This window comes from Odontomachus brunneus, unplaced genomic scaffold, assembly GCF_010583005.1.
Source record: "Odontomachus brunneus isolate Ranch 3 - 2012 unplaced genomic scaffold, Obru_v1 Obru_scaffold_006, whole genome shotgun sequence".
Taxonomy (NCBI): domain Eukaryota; kingdom Metazoa; phylum Arthropoda; class Insecta; order Hymenoptera; family Formicidae; genus Odontomachus; species Odontomachus brunneus.
In genome coordinates this window covers 184,761-203,244 of record NW_022639456.1, presented here as the reverse complement: position 1 = coordinate 203,244, position 18,484 = coordinate 184,761, and the positions used below count along the sequence as shown (strand labels likewise).

Here is an 18,484-nt window from a genome sequence, read left to right as displayed (position 1 = left end):
TATATATATATATATATATATATATATATATATATTTATTTATTAATCGCTTTTCTTAACAGTAGAATAATATCTTTTTTTTATATATGTATACCTTTACCTCAGATTCGGCAATGTCCGCATTCGTGTGTCGGAAGTATATACCAACGCGATCAACGGTTACGGGCTCTACCGGCTTCCATCCCTCGACCTGTACCACGATCTGATGTCTTCTGACGGTGTGCGTTTCGTGATGCCTCAGCTTTCCTCTCCCTTCGAACGTAAACGACGTGGTATCTCCCGGAGTCACTTCTATCCATGTGTTGTCCTTACGAACGGAATTCTTTCTTTGAAAATTTTTCCCGGAATCCATCGCATCGCCTGCGGTGGCGATGAATGTTTTGAACCAGAGACTGCAGCCGGTGTCGTTTTTCAAGGCGAAAGGCACGAAAGGCGAACGGCGCCGATACCATTGCCCTTTCGTCGCCAATTTGGCAGTGGCCGAGACAGGCCCATTAGACAGATAATAATCCTGCGTCCAATTATGCTTGACTAATTGCACGAGTTCTACCAAAGTCAGGGTAACGTTGACATTGACAGAATCCTGGGAATCAATAGTCACGTGCAGTTTCTTGAGGTCGAATGAGCCGGTAAGCTGTTCCCACTGAATGCTCGCGCGCCAGGGCTCGATGAACGGCTCCCAACCACTCAACACTCGATTGTAATAATCCACGCCAAAAGTAGCCGACAGCATACCAGGCTGTTGATTCACTTGACGCAGATTAAAATCCGTCAGTGTGATCTCCAGCAGCGGTACATCCGCGTCCCGACAGTCGTCTATAACGCAGATTCGTATGCAAGACGCTTGCAACTCCACGGCGCGGAATACAGATTCATCGTTATTAGCGGCGATTTCAGAAGCTGGTTCAGCGTTTTGCGTCAGCCACAAAGCAGCGTCGTCCAGCTGGCCGTCACAATGATCCAAAGCGGTTCTACAGTCAACCTCGGCGAAGCCTAAGGTGGTCAGTTTCGACACTCGGCTGTCCACAACACCGTCGACCTCGCTCGACCTCCGTTTAGCCCACGAGGTCTGCTTGGGAATGGAGCTCAGCATCCTGGAGAACATGGTCACGTCGTGATAGCTCAATCTCACGCACAGCGGCTGCAGTTGGACCTCTAAGTACTTGTCCTGTGTGAGATCCAGACTCGCCCCGACCGGATCGATGATCGACAAAGCAGTCTCATTCTCCATACCTAAGACACACGAGAACAGCTCGCAGTGCGAAAGATTGCAGGAGAGTGGCTTTTCGCCCTCCTGTGGCGTAGAGCGATACGACAAGACGGCAGTGGTCTTCAGTATCACAGCATTGGTATCGAGAAATGAGGTGTCTTCGACAATCACCAGTTCCGAGCCTGTGATGTTGATCTTGAGTTCGATCGGCAAGCCGGTCGATGCGGTGGTGGCAGTCTCAGTCTCCTGGCAGACGACTAACTGCGAGGTTCCGGGTATAGGGTCCGGTTCCGGTGAATTCAGCAATATGAAATCTCGCACGGCCTCCCACCAGTCCAGGATGGCGGTTAGCCGCATGCTGTGCAGCAATATGGTAGTTGCGGCGTAAGTTTTACGCTTCCGATGATGTACCTCAGCTTGAACGCGACTCTCCGTGCTATCGTAGGAGGTCCTCAGTGGCTGCAAGATACGTGTAAACACGTTGCATCGACGATCGGCTGGCTCATTTTGAAAACGCGTGTCTGTCACTAGTATCTCCTGTGACACTAGATCGATGTCCTGCGATCCGTCGCTTAGCGAGTCCAGAGTCAGTCTCGATTTGATGAAATTGATGCACGCTAACGCGGCGATGTTGTGGCTGGGATGGAGCCTCACAGTCACGTTCACCAGCTCGAGTGTGATGCAGGATCTTGTCCATGTGTTGATGCAATTGTTCTCCACCGAAATCACGTACGTATGATTTAGATCCTGAACGAGGAGACGCAAGTCGTCCAAATTCTCACCAATGTTGTAAGACAGGAGGCCGCGGATTAGCATGTATTGTGCGGGGTCCAAGGCGCAGTCCATCGTCGACAGTATACCATGCACGCTCAGATCGGGTATGACGCGACTGATGTAGGTGTCCAAATTCCGCTCGACACGCAGTTTCAGATGGCATTTCTCCGTGAGCAGTGAGGAACCCATCTTCTTGATGAGGAAACCACCTACTCTTAGAGCACTCGCGTCATCGTTCAGGCTGTCACACTTGAGTCGTCGCGCCGCGTACACATCCATGTTGACCAGCTCGAGCAACATGACTTCCAGCATGCAATCCGCCACCACCGACGAGGTGTCGAATCGATTGTGCGCGGTGAGCTCCCCCAGATCTAGCAGGATCAGTTGGTCGGAGCGGGAGCTCACCGGCAACAGGATCACAGGTGCGCCGGCATGCAACTCCAACGAGAGTCGCGTGCCGCGCTTGTTCGTGTCTAGGACGGCGCCGGCTCCGGCTCGCAAATTTCGCATAATACTCCACAGCTGTGAGAAGTGGCTGAAAAACGTCTGCAACTCCGCGACAAATCGCTGCGTGTGCACGTAGTGCACCGCGGACATTTCTAGCTTGAGGCGTGCGTCATGCGGCCGGTGCTCGCAATCGGCGTAACTCGAGTATTGGAAGTTGAGCGCTTTCCTGCCGGACGTGAGAAATCTCTCCCGATAGAAACGGCCGTGCGGCGTTAGATCTAGCAACGACATCGAGCCCAACTGTCCCAGGACCTTGGTCTTGCCGTTTGCGTTGAGGACGTACATACTGGCGTTGGATACATTCGCTTTCGCGATCTCGCGCTCTCGTTGCGTCAGCACCAGTGTCAACGATCTCACCTCTATCTCCGTCTCGGAGCGTATCGGCAAATCGTCCACCTTACTCGCGCGATCGTAGTCAGGCGTGGCGCGACGCGTGGCCGTCCCACTATACGCCGCCTCGGATAGGCCTGCAATCCCAAAGAAGTCAAACACCACCATCCACGACTCCACGCTTATCACTAGATCCAGACAATTGAAGTCCACGGTTACCATTTTGCGATGGCACCGCTCTTCCGGCCGCGCGTTCTCTTCTGGCTGATACATGGTAATGCTCATCAATACGAGATTCTCCTCGCTGGCAATCGCGCCTGGTGATGGCGGCGGCGTGTTCGGCGTGTCGGCTGACGGCGAGATCGGTTTCCTGCGCCAGTGCGCCGGGATTGTGCCGTACAGTGTGTCGGTCTCCAAACGGTCGGGCAAACTGCCGCGACCGTACACATTCTTCAACTGTCGCGCGTAAGCGAGATCCGGACACGACTTGGATGCGCCAGTGGGCAACTTGGCACGCATGGGTGCCGACGACTGCATCATAAAGCGGTGCCGTGAGCCCACCGGACACAGAAGATCCTCCATAAGGAGGGAACGCAGCGCTACCTGAATGGTTGACTCGTTCCGGTGCAAATTCTCGTACTTGACGACAAAGTCACGCATTGACAACTCGATAAGCGGCTGCTCCGAGTGCGCTCGCTTTAGCTCCATGCTCAGGATCGGCAGCTCGAACGAGACCTTCATGGAAAGGTCCAACTTCTCGGAATATCTGGATCTGCCGTCGAGATGATCGGACACTGAGACCGCAGCGGCGCTCACCGGCATAGAGAACAATCGGTTAATAGTGTCGAGTAACTGCTCGTATTGGCCGCGCGACAGAGATACCTTGAGCGGTGTTATCACGGCCCCGTGCACTTGCACGATCGGACTGTTAGTGAAGTCACCGTCCAGCAGAAAACTCGTGCTCTGCGTCAACGTGTTCTCCTTCTCCACCAGTATCTTAAGCATTGTATCGTGTAATATCGGTTTGCCCGACTCCTTGCACGAGTACATTTCCTCGGCTCTCATCGGCAAATTATTCTGTAGCTGGCTCGCATTCGCGGATACCTCGAGAGAATAGAGATTCATGTCACGTACCTCTAGTGTGACTTTGTGCTTCGCCAGGGACCCGAGATGAGGCTCGTGCTGCAACGACATCGTGCCCAGGTGAGCTACAAATACCTGCCGGCTGTGCGAGGAGCGCGGTATCACTAACACCGGGCTCTCTAGTAGCACATCGAGTCGCAACGATGTCACATTTGTGTTCTCCAGGTCATACGAGACGCTCGGCAATCGTTTGCGCGGCGGAATCGTCCAGTCCTCGGCATTTACCAAGCCGATCGCCATGTCGGTGGCAGCCGCGCTGATCTGCCGCGCAAAGTTACTCAGGTACTGCTTAAATTCGTCGGCGCACGAACGCAACTCCGATATCAGATGCGGCGCGTGCGTGTACCAGACGCTGGCCACACGTATCGTCAGGTCCACCACGGTCTCCGTACAATCCTGCTCGTCGATGGCTTGCCTGATGCTGCGGCTGGCCACGAATCGAAACGCCTCCGGCTGATCGGATAAACTGCCAAAGTGCTCTAGCGGATAGTGCGGAGGATCCGCCAGTGGATCCCTGCCCACGCTGAGTATCCGCTGATGCGTTTTGCCGGTCAACGTCTGATCGAGAATTTGCACCCCGCCAAGGGAGCCCGAGATCGAAGTGTCGACGGCTAATGTCGCTTGTATGCGCGCGTCCGACATGGTCGCGGTGGCGATCTTCTGCCCCACCAGGCTGTCACCTTGCATCACTGCGCGCAGCAACAGTACGTTCAGGCGATGGAAGTCGAAGGTGATCTCCGTTCGCGTCGACGTTGATCTTGTTTGCGCGTTCTGACTCGACAGAGAACCGTATCTCTCGATGCGCGCCGATCTCGACCTTATCGGCAGGATCCTTTGAAAGAAACCCATCAACTCCACTATTGTCTCCTGATTGGCTATGATGTCAAGATTATTGAACTGTATATTCGCCATTCTCAGATTTTCCACGGGATCGTCCACTAGTGTCAGCTCCACGACAATCAGTGCTTCCGAGTCCAGTTTCTCGATACCAGCTAGCGAATTACTCCTGCGTGACTCCTGTGGAGTTTTGGTTTTGCTCACCAAGCTGGACAGAGCGTCAGTCAAGGCGACAGGCGATGTGAGTCGCGCCGGCTTCGTCGAGTCCGGGGATTCGGGCGATTCCGGCGAAACCGGTGACGTCGGCTCCGAGTCCCTTAGGCTGCCGGAAATACTGTCCATGCCGACGTGCTTGTGACTAGCCATCAAAAGTTCAAAATCCGAACCCAGCACTTGAATGGCATCGACCAGAAGCAATCCGTGGACTGAGAGGGAGATACTCAGGTCCGCCATTCTCTTGCTGAGGGCTGCTCGAACACCGGAGACCTGCAGCTCCGCCACGCTACGACCTCTCGATTGCAGCTCGAAGGTCATCTGATCGATAATAAACTGTACCATCACGGCGTGACTCAACGAACGATCTAAATTCTCTTCTCTTCGTGGACTTTCGGGCTCCGCGCTGACAGTCTCCGTTTGAGGGATGCCGGCCGAATTGGAGAAATTTGACAGTAAATTGTATATAAGACGCATCGCGCCCACTTTATATTCGTTCACGTGTACCACCAGTCGCGGCAAGTTGCCAGACACCGTAACCGACGGGAAATTGGGGTCCGAAGTAATGAAGACTCGTCGCTCGATTTGCAGTGATATATTGAAACGCTCCAAGAGATGCAACGTGGACATACCTCTAGTACGAACATACTTCCAATTGTCTTTCGCTCTAACCACCAAGATTTGCAGATCCACCAAGTCAATAGAATACTGGTCGTACAATTTCTTGTGCAATTCTGTCTCGGACAAGCCTTGGAAATCGTGTAGCGAACCGTTTTCCTGGCTACCTGGCGGAGTGGAGCACGGTGTCTCGAATCTCTCCTCCTCGTCGTCGCTGTTAGTCGACTCGGCTGCTCTTAGTGTCACCTGATTCAGGTTTGCGTCGTTTGACAAGTGTAATTTGCCCAGATCGACTATCACCATAGCCGCGTTGGTATCGACGAAGCTCTCCACCAGCAAGATCTGCGGCGCGGAAATTTTGAACTGTAGATCCCACGAGGAACGATATACAAAGTCGCCGTCTAAAATTTGTTCCCAGTTCTTCATCAGCTGCTTCCTTGTGCGACGCTTCATCGCCTGCAATCGTTGATTAGACGACGACCGGAATGGCTTGCACATGAAGTCTATCAGCCAGTATATTACGGTGGGATTGTACACGACATCCAGGGACTTGGAGTATACATGCAGCAAGTGATCCGTGCTGACGTGTAACGGCTTCTTCTCGTATACCAGTTCAAACAGATGCAACGGCATCTGTTTCTTCGGCTTGTCCGACGAGTTGCGTGCGCGTATGGACGTCGCACTCGACGCGACCTGGGGCTGTACTAGGATGGGAAACATTGAATTCTCTGTGAGAAAATCATGAAGATACAAAGCACCCAGACTGACTGAGAACCTGTGTGATCCGAATCTGGGTCGTGACTCGTAACTCAAATTAACTTTCTCAAACTTTAGCTCTATAACGGTCTTGATATTGTCGCTGCCGTTTCGTTCGGTGCATAACGATATAGCACCATGCACCAGAGCGAAATTGAACTGCCCGAATACTGTGTCGCGTCGCAGCAGAGTGTCATCGTCTACGGTGTCCGCTAAAACGTCCAGGAGTTCTCCGTCAAAGGTGGTCGAAGAGGCGTTTTGCGTGTTACTATGAGGCGTTTTCGAGTACCAGCCCCACCATTGCGGAAACCACTGTTCGAGCATACCGCGCCCTTGCGGCACGCTCTCATCGGGCTTTTCGTGAGACTTGGCGGGTCTTATCTTGTACATAGCCAGTTCCCTCAGTATTCTAAGCTCATCGAAACTTCGTTCGCACTCGACCTTCTCTTTCAGCCTTTTAGTTTCCGCCGGCAGGGTCGAAGTAGGTGTACCTGCGAGAGAAACACCATGCAGATTCAAGATTAAATTGTTTCGTGCAATAATCAACTTCGCTGCCAGAAAAATCGTCCGTACCTAACAATTTAGCGTACGCTTGAACGTAAAAAACATTCTCTCTGGCTTTGAGAAGTACAACTTTCCAAGATGGCTTGGGCTTGAGCGTCTCTCTGCCGAGGTGACATCGAGCGGCGTACCTCCACCATTCCGTGCAGCCACCCGTCACAGGCATCTTGGGTCTACATCGCCACTGTTGCTTGCGACGATCTATTCGTTCAAGCTCTTTGATACACTTGACCATCTCCTCATATTGAACCTAATGCATCATATTGCGTGTATTATTTGTCAACCGATCGAGCGACCGATTATTACACTTACGTCTGTTATAGATAACGGTACTTCGTCCAAAAGTAAATCTACTACGATACGCGGATTATTAATAGATCTCAACGGTCGTTCGGTTCGATCTCTTTTAATGTGCGCCCTTGCGTTCACGGGTAATAAAATGTAACTTTTCGTGCCGTTTCTCGATTTGCTCATGGCAATCTGTAAATCCAATCTCACAATAAAGTATATTAATATCAATGCACAGGTAGAATAATGATACACGTTACATTATCGCGCATAGTAAAACTGTACTTACAGCTAAATCGCCAAGATTGAGACCACTGAAGAGTTGGTCTTTCTTTATGTGGCTCCAATAAATTGCAAGACTATCGAGTTCCATTAGTTTGAAAGAGGCATCTGTTAGATTCCAAGATGTAGAGCCAGGTATCCAACTGGCGTCGCAACTCTGAGCAATAAGTGCTCCAATTGTAATACCAAACGCAATACCATTATCTATGAATAGATGAAAATAATCTTTAAAATGGGAAAATGCTCTAATTATACCAATATATCTTTGAAAAATCATAATGTCAAAGAAATGCTTACCACCAGGCAATGTAACACCATCTTCGTACCTAATATGAACATCTTTGATATTCAACTGTAAATTTTCAATGATATTTGTTATTAAAGATGTGCCATAGTTGATCCATGAACTGTAACTCGTGGCATAATAACCAGGATCATGGTCTACATTGGCTCTCCACCTTGCTTCCAAAGCATCCAATCGACTGAGTTTGTATTCTAATATTGCTTGTTCCTCTACCTCATTGTCATACTGTAGAGAAATATATATTTGAGCTGATATTTTACAACAAATTTTTGCAATAATTTTTAAACAAGAATCTTTACCTCATCCAGATTAATTGGACCTGCTACCAAATAAAGCTGCTCCATACCTATTACCCATGATGCAGTCCTTATTTGTCTAACTGGCACTTGCAATCTAATTTTACCAATAAATCCAGCCTTAATCTCTACTGGTAGTCCAATATGACGTAAAGCTTCTCGATTCAAGGGTAAATTTTCTAGTTCAACTTCCCCTGATAAAAATAAAATTTCTTTGTTTTCAAAATATCAAGTAAGTTCATTGCTTTATTTTATAAAAGAATAAAAGAAAACAACAAATCATAAATTTCCATAAAAAGAGACAAATTGAATAACATTGATATATTTAATTGTACATAGCGAACTAACTTGCCCAAATTGCGTTATTAAGTAGACAAAGCGACAGACAAAATATTGCATCATATTCATTTAGTATATTTTATGCGAGATGTATATAGCAAGCTAAAAATCAAAAAATTCTGCCCGTTTAAATGCGTAGCAGAACATAACCTCACCTGATAATAAGGCAATGCTCAGCTGATCCGTATTCAAATTTTCCACATATTTACCGAGATAATTGTTTAGCACCCAAGCTACAAGCCCCTCCAACATTTTAGCCGATCAAACGTAATCTTTGTGGCTGATTAACCGAAAATATCTATACGAGTGGGATGAGTGAACTTGCAGGTTATGTCTCTTATATTTCGTCCAAATTCTCGAAATCTACAAAATAACAGTGTATGAAATGATACGTATTAACGAGTTATATTCGAATTTCGCAAAACTGATACCTTCGACGTCTCGACTATCGTTGCATTTGTCATTAAACGTTAGTAATGTATCGTTAACACCGAAATCCATTGTAGATAACGGTTTCTCAATTGACAACCACTGTTGAGATATAGCAGCGCCATTCGATGAAAAAACAAACCGATTGCAAAAACAATCGATTTTAATCAATATCGGTTTATGATAATCGATTATACCTGAAAAACAGAAAGTAATCGAAATGATTTTGAATCTTTTCGAAATTATTTATAATATTTAAAAAAATGAGAAGAAAAATGTGGATATAACTTATGTAAACAATGTCCACAATGTTCCTCGGTGGATGATAGGTAACGACTTTTTGATTCTGTTCTGTGCTACCTTCGTATCAGATTAGTAGTTTGGAATTGATCGAATTTGAAAGTGGAAATTCAAAAGAAAAGTCGATCCTTGAGCTAAAAAAGAATCGAACATATATCGATTCATCGGTCGTGCGACAGCGCCTGTCTCCATTTTGATATATCGCAGTCGCCTGTTTCCAATTTCCAGTGATATATCGATTAATAGCTTAGGGATTTCGGCTAAGTAGACGTTTAAAGTCAGCATTGAGAGAGAGAGAGAGAGAGAGAGAGAGAGAGAGAGAGAGAGAGAGAGAGAGAGAGAATCGCAAATAAGAAATAATTGCAATGTGGCAGTTACGTCAAAGAGAGGATTTCTAACCTAATTCTTCGTATTCTTGGCCGATAAAGGAGAATCTTCACTGAAAAACAACACTATGTCTTAGAAAAATTTGATTTTCGCACAGAGCACTGAAGAAACGCGGGTGTATTAATAACTATGTCTATATGCAGTGGACAAAAATGAACGTACCATTGATCACTTTTGAGATTTTCTATTTTCTGAACGCGTTTAGATTTTCCCATGCATGGGACAACGACGAATTGGAGGTGTTCGATGTGGTCGAGGAGGTCAATCAAAATTTCTACGAAGTATTGGGCGTTACGCAGGTATATTATCTTTAATACACATCTGAGATGACTCGACATGAAATTCCATTAAAAATACACGTGCAGCAATACGTAAACCTCGATAACCGATGAGTATAATTTCTTTTTTCTCAGTCTGCGAACGCCTCCGAGGTTAAGAAAGCTTTCAGACGTCTGTCGTTGCAGTTGCATCCAGACAAGAACTCTGCAGAGGATGCAGAACAACAATTTAGAAAGGTACTTTGTTCAGAAAATAATGCAGCACGGAAGATACAAGAGTGACTGAAATCACATTGGTAGTTTTTCATGTTTCTGTTTTTTTTTTTTTTATAGTTAGTTGCTGTTTATGATATTTTAAAAGATCCTGGAAAGAGGCAACGATATGACAATGTGCTTGTCAATGGTTTGCCAAATTGGCGATCGGCGGTATACTACTACCGTCATGTACGGAAAATGGGACTACTGGAAATGAGTATCATTTTATTTACAGTCATCACGATAGGACAGTATCTTGTAGCATGGGCAGCATACTTTGAAAAACGATATACTTATGTAAGTATCAATTTTGCACTAGAAATCATTCTTTGTTGAATATAAAGGTCAGTATTGTACAATCATGTTGTGATTGCAGGAACAAGTTTTAGGTAGCAAACTTCAAAAAATGCAAAAAAAAAATAGAAAGAGCAAGATGGATGTCCCAGATTTGGCTGATATTTTGGAAAAAATTCCCACTCCAACCATGTGGAACACTCTTCCATTTCAATTGCCTAGATGGCTGATAAGTTCCGTGATAGCTGTACCGTCTACCATTCGTCTTACAATTCAACTTTTGAAGGATAGGAAAGAGAGGAAGAAACAGGAAGAGGAAGAAGCATTGTAAGTATATAGCACAGCTCTTTATGTATTATAATTTATTCAACTTTGAAATAGTTAAAAAGAAATGCGAACTTAACTATACTCCAGAGCACAAGAGAATGAACAATCTGAGCCGGAAACAGTGTCGCGCGGGGTTAGAAAACGTAGGACCGGTTTTACCCCACAAGAAAGAAGCGGTAGCAATGTTAAAGAGACTACAAAGAAGGACTGTGATTACACGAATCATGTCTATGAAAAGTCAACGCTGTCGGGTGGCTTGTGGACCGATAATGACATATTAGAGCTGATAAAATATGTAAAAAAGTATCCTGGAGGAACGCCGGAACGATGGGAAAAAATTGCGAATATTATGAATCGTACCGTCGCTGAAGTTACACACATGGCTAAAAAGGTTAGGCTACCGTTAAATTTGTGCATTTCCTAAGATTTCCCAGCGTTATATTAACGTATATATTTCATCTTGTTTTAGATAAAAGACGAAGGCTTGAAGCCTGGCGAACCAGTGGAGGAGATCCCTGCAGAGGAAAGACCAAAGAAGATTAAGACCCGCATTGAAAATACAATGAACACTGCTGATTGGAGCCAAGAACAGCAAAGGGCTTTAGAAGCTGCCCTAACGAAATATCCCAAAGGTGTATCTATAGACAGGTGGGAGAAGATTGCAAATTGCGTCGAAGGAAAGACAAGGGTACGATATCACTATAGAGAATATACTTGTTATGGGGGAAACGAAATTATATGAAGAAATTTATTGAAATCTCCGATTTGTGTTTATTTCCATAACTCTTGAAATTATTGCTTACAGGATGAATGCCAAGCACGCTACAGGCAATTGGTGGAACTAGTGAAAAAGAAGCAACAATCTCAATAGTTCAACTTGTATAGGATGTTGTTTTTTTCGACAAAATGTACTTTATACCATCGAGCCAAGAGAAATAGTATTACTGAACTATACATATATATATATATATATATAAAAGGAAAAAAGATATTATCGAATCATATTATAAGTACAGGAGCGAGAAGTGATATTTCCTTATTACAAAATATATCAATTGATCTTTTTTTTTGGAAAAATTATAAATTTCCTACACATTTTTTTTGCATACAAATATTTCAATCATGTTTCGCGTTTACATACATGTATCCATGAATAATTGACTTTGTCACCATGGTACAATAAGAAATCTAAAAAAGGAAAGGAAGGATGGAAAGAAGAAAGGAACAAGCAAGAGAAAATGAATGTTTTTCCATGTCATCTTATTAAATGTTTATCGCGAGAATGTATTTATTTAATAAATTTAATAATTAATCAAGAGGGAAAAAAGACTGAAAACTTATAATCTCAAATATGTCCTCTTTTCTAAAAGACTGATTATTAGAATTTGTATCGTGTGTAAATTCTACCAAAGCAGGTACTAACAACACAAATATCAACAAAGGCTACTGTGGAGATATAATGCGACGCGTGAATAGATACGTTTATGACCTGTATATTTACAAAATATTTACAAGTATATACACACACGCAGATATCTGTAAATAATTTTCTTGCATCCTTGTATATAATTCGACAATTACAATACGTTTCACCGTTTTCTATGATGTCTGTTTACAATTTATAATAACAATAAAATATCGAATCGATATCCTCACAACATTATTTGTTAGTTTTCGTTACTTGTTTCCTAACGAGATGAGATGTATATACACTCGCTTCGTATGCATATCGAAAGGAACTGCAACTGGATGATTAAAAATGTTACACGTGCGAAATAAAAACATCTCATTTTTCATTCCAGCAGATCTTGTCACTGCTGACACGAGTTGTCGCGAAAGAACGATTAGAAATATTATCTCGAACTAGACTCTTCGAATCTGAAGAGATCAATACTTTTGAAATCGAAATAGAAAATATTATGTACATGTATGTACAGACGTGCGCGAAACTGTCCGTAGTGGAAATATAGTCGTTTGTTCATCGATGTGTCCATTTAATTACGTCGTCTGCGGACCCTGGATATCCTCCAGGCGTTCGGTTCCTCGTACTTGTTGTAAAGCGGTTCCAGTCTTTGATTTTTCTTAAACTTGCTGAGCTTGGTGGGATCACTGAATTTGAAGAAGGCCGGCGCAAACTCCACCAGCCACTTGGGGTCGATGGTCGTCACCTCTCTCATGTACTCCTTGGTAGTCTGCACCAGCTCATGGTAGATGACCCACTCCGGCTGGCGATTGAACAGCGCGCTGCTCGGATGAATATAAACCACCTGGCTGTCCACTAGTGTCCTATATCCCTCCTGCGGATCTTTCTTCGCGGCGTTCCTAAAGAAGCCAGAACACACCGCTTTCTGTATGCGCACAGTGTTCTTGCCGGCCGACACTACGTCCAGTTTGTGTCGGTCCATTATACCCAAGAGTTGCTTGCGCACGTCCTGGGCGCGTTTCAGCGTCCTGATTTGCACAAAGTTCTCGTAGCACCAGGCATTGCTGAGCTTGTTGTTCTTCCAGGAATTGTAGACCGCCAGCAGCGTCAAGTGATCACCCTCGGCCTGATTGAACTTGGCCTTCTTTTGATCGGCCAGAGCCTGCTTGTCCTTGGGTCTATAAAAAACGTTTTGCACAGACAGCATGCTGACAATGGTGAGAATTTCGTCGGAGCACTGCAAATGCACGCTCATGATGAGCATCTTGGAGAGGTTCGGTTCCAGCGGAAATTCCGCCATTCGCCGGCCAAGGCGCGTGAGCAAACCCTCGTTGTCGAGAGCGCTCAGGCTATGCAGCGACTCCAATGCCATGATGAGCGATTCGACTGGCGGCGCGTCCATAAAGTCGAAGTGCAGGAGATCATTGATGCCCATGGTCTTGAGCTGCAGCACTGTCGTGGCGAGGTTCGTACGTTGAATCTCTGGCACCGGCGTCGGCAGCATTTCGTCGCGATACGCCCGTTCCGTGTAGAGGCGATAACACTTACCAGGGCCAGTTCTACCGGCCCTGCCGGCGCGCTGTTTCGCCGCTGCCTGGCTGATCGGCGTGACAATCAGACTGTCCATGCCGGTCTTGGAGTTGTATACCTTCTGCTTGACGAAACCCGGGTCTACAACATAGTAGATGCCATCGATCGTCAGGCTGGTTTCAGCGATGTTGGTGGCGATGACGACCTTGCGCGAGCCGGGCGGCGCCGGTTCAAATATCCTCGTCTGCATCTCCGAGGGTAACGCCGAGTAGACCGGCAAGATGATCAGCTCCGGCACGTCCGGGCCCAGGGACTTCATGCGCTCGTAGAGGATCTCGCAAGCGGTGTCTATCTCCTCCTGGCCGGTGAGGAACAGTAGAATGTCGCCTGGCGGCTCGCGCAGATGTATCTGCATGACGGTGATGAGGGCCGCGTCGAGATAGTCTGTCTCCGGCTCTTTCGTGTACATCACATTGACCTCGAAGGTGCGACCGGGTATTGTGAATATCGGCGCTTCGAAGAAGTACTGCGAGAACTTGACAGCGTCCAACGTGGCACTGGTGACGATAAGCTTGAGGTCAGGCCGCCGGCCGACCGCCTGTTTCAACAGGCCGAACAGCACGTCGGTGTGGATCGTACGCTCGTGCGCCTCATCCAGCATGATTACCGAGTACATGTTGAGGTCGAGGTCCATCAGGCACTCACGCAGCAGCATACCGTCGGTCATGTACTTGATGCTAGTCTCCGGTCCGGTGCAGTCCTCGAAACGAATGGTATAGCCGACCTCTTGGCCGAGGCAGCAACCGAACTCCTCGGCCACCCGCTTCGCCACGCTCATTGCGGCGACCCGCCTCGGCTGCGTGCAGCCAATCTTGCCGCGCGCCGTGAAGCCCGCCTCGGCCAGGTACTGCGTGATCTGCGTCGTTTTACCAGAGCCGGTCTCGCCGATCACGATCAAGATCTGATTATCGGTCACGGCTTTGACGAGGTCGTCGCGCAGCTTATAGATCGGTAGACTCTGCCGCTGTTCGAGCAGGGTCAGGTTGGTCTTCTTACCGAACGACGACTTCTTGCCGCCTATCACGTGCTTCTTCCACTCGGGCAGGTCCTGCGTCTGCAGGCCGATGCCGCGCATGTTGGCCGCGAGGGTCCTGCTTTCAGCTTCCGGCAGCGGGTCAATCCAGTTCTTGTTAAGGCCGGCCGGCACCGAGTCCATCTCCTGCTCGCGCTGCAACATCTTCTGTTCGCGGCGCTCCTTCGCCAAGGCGCTTTGCATCATCGCCGCCTGCGCAAGCGAACCGTCTGGATTCTTGACAATGCGCACGGGGCTGAGATCGCCGAGCGCCCTACCATGGCCATGAAGAAACGGCGGCTCCTCCTCCACCAGCTCGATCTCCACATCCTCCTCCTCGTCGTCTTCGCGCGGCAGAATGCCTGTTTCCGTGTCGAACTCGGGTAGCTCGCTCCTGTCAATGCACGAGGCCGCGAGCATCTGCTTGATCTCCCACTTCTCTGGCGATGAGAGTCGTTGGACGCGTTTGCGTGAGTACGTCTCGTCCTCGTCGTAGTTGCCTTGTAGCTCCAGTAGCGACGTCGGCCGGTCCGGGTTGCGCAGGTGCTTCTCATCCTCTTCGGCTTTCACACCGACTGCTGGCGCCACAGGATTTAAGTCCCTGCCGGTCTCTTGGTCAACGTCCTTCATGCTCAGCGACACCTTCTGCCCGCCGACGCTAAGAACTTTCACCAGAACCCTCTGGCCTCTGGAGACGACGTCGCTCGCGTTCGCCACGCGGCCTTCTCTTCTCAGCTGGGAGATGTGCACCAGACCTTCCCACCTACGCCTCAGACCCTCTAGTGAGACGAAACAGCCAAACGGCACGATGTTGGCCACTTTGCCCGCGTAAATCTTGGTGACCTCCGGCTCCACCGCGAGTTCCTCGACAGAACCCGACCTCGAACGCTCGCCGCGTCCGCCGCGTCCACCGCGTTCGCGCGTCCTTCGCGACCATCTGCCGTCATTGCCGCTCGTTACCCGGCGTTCCCGTGACCTTGACGACCGCCGACGAGTTCGATCACGAGATTTCGAGCGCGATCGAGTTCTACGTCGTCTCTCCCTGCGCCTCGATGGTGTTCTCGATCTGTGTCTCCTTCTGTCTCGCGACCTACTCCTGCTTCGGCTCCTGCTTCCACTCTTTCTCGCGTGTCGTTTGCTCCTCTTCTCGCTGCTGCTCGTGCTCGCTTGCTTCCTGCTCGACGGTGCGAACGCCTCCAGGGAAGCCATTACGTCGTTCACGATATCCTCATCCTTGGAATTGGTGTCGACTTTGTTATTGGAACGCTGCACGTCCTCGTTCGGCAGCGCTAACGCAGGAAATCTTAACACCAGCTCCTGCTTGCTCATTGTATTGGACGGCTTCTTTTCCGGACACGCTTTGACGGGCTTCATATGCTGTATTATCCTCAGAAGATTCGCCATAAAGGAATCCGAAAACTCGGCTCCATTCTCGATCAATATCTTTTTAAACGTCGGGAATGTGTCGTTCTTCTCGGCCAGATGTATGATGAATTCGGCCAAGTCCTTGTCGTTCAAGCCCAGATGGTTTTCCAACTCTGTGCAGATCTTCGACACCAGAGACAAGTGCTCTAGCTTTGTGACTTCCTCCATTATTACAGCCGACTGACAATTTCCGATGTTGACTTTTATAACCTCAAAACTGTGAGATTGCACAAAGGTTAGCTCTTTGCCTCTCTTATTATTTTACTTGGACTCAGACTTATCTCTATTGTCTTTTCATTCAAGGTACTGAGGTACGAATTCCAAAAAAATCAGGTCCGAACATGTTCGTGCAAGTTTTAACGTTATTTTGGTTAACTCTTTGCGTCTGACTCACTACGCTCGCGTACACTACACGCTTAAAGCAGAGAGAAACTGAGAGCGACACGTCATATGTTTTAGCCGATTTTTACGTAGCGACCTTTGAGTAAAGACTAGCCATAGGGGGGCTCCGCGTGATTGGTGCACGTGACTTGCGCCCACTAATGGCTCCTGCCCACAGGACGCGGCAACACTTGCCGCGCGGCGGAAGTTCATGCAACAGCCAATCAATATGCTGCTTTCCGTAATAATCTTCTAGCTCTTACGGAAAAACTTAAGGCTGAGTTCCCACTGAGCGCGCAACGCGTCGCGTCGTCTGCCTGCGTCACGAGTTAACTAATCAAATCGTTCCATTGGAACAAGTGCGTCGTGCGTCGCGCGCGCGTCATCCCAATTAGAGGATTTGATTGGCTAACTCGTGACTCAGGCAGACGACGCGACACGTGACGCGCTCAGTAGGAACTCAGCCTAAGCAGTAAGACGTAAGCAGTAAGCAAATTGACCGATCACAGTCGTTAATTCTCGGACCATTAAGCGTCGTCTACAATATGCGGAGTAAGGACTGTGGCACACAGAAAAACTTAAGCAGTAAGACGTAAACAATAAGCAAATTGACCAATCACAGTCGTTGATTCTTGGACCGTAAGAAGAATCAATGACTGTGATTGGTCAATTTGCTTACTGTTTACGTTTTACTGCTTTTCGTTTTACTTAAGTTTTTTTGTGTGCCACTAGCCTTATGGCTCCTGCACACAGGATGCGGTAATGCTTGCTGCGCGGCAGAAGTTTGCACGACAGCCAATCAATATGCTGCTTTCCGTAATAACCTTCTAACTCTTACGGAAAAACAACATATTGATTGGCTGTCGCGCGAACTTCTGCCGTACGGCAAGCATTAGGTGCTTTTCAATTACAATATCCCTAGACACTTTCATGCACACGGCGACACAAGTTGCATTCCAATCGTCGTAATCATCGACACAACACTACACATCCGTACTCAGCTCGAGGGCTACTAGTCGGCTGTGTAAACTAGTGGGTGCTTTCCAATTGCTTAAAGCCCGTATCAGACTATGGATTAAGATTGAGATTGAATTGAAAATTGGTCAATCAGAGGAAAGTTCATCAAACTTGAGCCTAATCAATTTTGCTCTGATTGGCTCAATTTTAATTAATCTCAATCCTAATCTATAGTCTGATACGGGCTTTACACATTTTGACACATATGTACACAGAAATGCACAAAGTGTAACGTTGTGCACGATTCAATTGGAACAAAGTGTGTACTAATGTGTATGTATGTCGGATAAGGTTAGGATTATTTTTCAACTATGTTTATATTTTGGTATTTTTTAATAATAAATAATAAAATCTAAATAATAAAAATGATGGTTAGACGACAGTTTCCCGAAAAATGGAGAGGATAATGTTGGTACCAAGGAAAATCTCTACACGATATAAGTTAAAGATCTATTCTTTGTAACTGCACACTGCTGAACTAATGCAAAAGGTTAAAGTAAGAAAACGTATATTTATCTCACTTCAATTTATTGCACCAGTTCAGCAGTGCAGTTACAATGAACAAGTCTTTAAATTATATCGTGTAGAGATTTTCCTTGATACCAACATTATCCCCTCCACTTTTCGGGAAACTGTCGCTTAACCAAAAAGATATTAGGTTTATTCGCGTCGCATGCCCCAACGTGCTCCTACTCGCTCCAACATACTCTGATTGGTCCGCGTGGTGACATGAGCCAATCAGAGTGCGTTGGAGCGAGTAAAAACATGTTGGGCATGCGACGCGAACAAACCTATTATCCACTTCACGTTGCAAATGCCAGTCTCTTTTCAAGACGCTACGCTTATCAACTTTAATTTTCACTAGAAAACACTAGTTTACACAGCGGACTAGTAGCCCTCGAGCTGAG

At 47.1% G+C, this 18,484-nt stretch overlaps 3 protein-coding genes across 4 annotated transcripts in view; 1 reads left to right on the top strand and 2 right to left on the bottom strand.

Moving 5' to 3' along the window:
* Window positions 1-9,217, bottom strand: part of LOC116853722 (vacuolar protein sorting-associated protein 13D) — a 21,679-nt gene extending 12,462 nt beyond the window's left edge. The window contains exons 1-8 of one of the 2 annotated variants that reach the window (XM_032834899.1): window positions 8,890-9,217; window positions 8,614-8,821; window positions 8,123-8,313; window positions 7,817-8,048; window positions 7,527-7,723; window positions 7,262-7,429; window positions 6,962-7,199; window positions 101-6,879 (exon numbers count right to left, since the gene is read on the bottom strand). In XM_032834899.1, coding sequence (XP_032690790.1) covers window positions 101-6,879; window positions 6,962-7,199; window positions 7,262-7,429; window positions 7,527-7,723; window positions 7,817-8,048; window positions 8,123-8,313; window positions 8,614-8,710 — 7,902 coding nt within the window. In that variant the 5' untranslated portion in view covers window positions 8,711-8,821; window positions 8,890-9,217. The remainder of the gene's footprint in view (window positions 1-100; window positions 6,880-6,961; window positions 7,200-7,261; window positions 7,430-7,526; window positions 7,724-7,816; window positions 8,049-8,122; window positions 8,314-8,613; window positions 8,822-8,889) is intronic. The other variant, XM_032834906.1, reaches the window with a different exon arrangement.
* A 494-nt stretch (window positions 9,218-9,711) lies between these two features.
* Window positions 9,712-12,214, top strand: LOC116853748 (dnaJ homolog subfamily C member 1-like). Its single transcript, XM_032834943.1, has 7 exons — window positions 9,712-9,873; window positions 9,988-10,089; window positions 10,186-10,404; window positions 10,484-10,728; window positions 10,816-11,119; window positions 11,198-11,416; window positions 11,534-12,214. The coding sequence occupies exons 1-7, from the start codon at window positions 9,712-9,714 to the stop codon at window positions 11,597-11,599; spliced, it is 1,317 nt and encodes a 438-aa protein (XP_032690834.1). The 3' UTR covers window positions 11,600-12,214.
* On the bottom strand, window positions 11,972-16,662 carry LOC116853734 (ATP-dependent RNA helicase DHX8). The gene has a single exon (XM_032834915.1). It carries the CDS (start codon window positions 16,344-16,346, stop codon window positions 12,723-12,725), a length of 3,624 nt encoding a protein of 1,207 aa, XP_032690806.1. The 5' UTR covers window positions 16,347-16,662; the 3' UTR covers window positions 11,972-12,722.
* Between the last annotated feature and the right edge of the window lie 1,822 nt (window positions 16,663-18,484).

Coding starts and splice junctions, on each gene's coding strand:
- LOC116853748 (XM_032834943.1), top strand. CDS start 9,712: ATGCAGTGGACAAAAATGAACGTACCATTGATCACTTTTGAGATTTTC. Junction 10,405..10,483: donor TTGAAAAACGATATACTTAT/GTAAGTATCAAT, acceptor TTGTGATTGCAG/GAACAAGTTTTAGGTAGCAA. Junction 11,417..11,533: donor GCGTCGAAGGAAAGACAAGG/GTACGATATCAC, acceptor TATTGCTTACAG/GATGAATGCCAAGCACGCTA.
- LOC116853734 (XM_032834915.1), bottom strand. CDS start 16,346: ATGGAGGAAGTCACAAAGCTAGAGCACTTGTCTCTGGTGTCGAAGATC.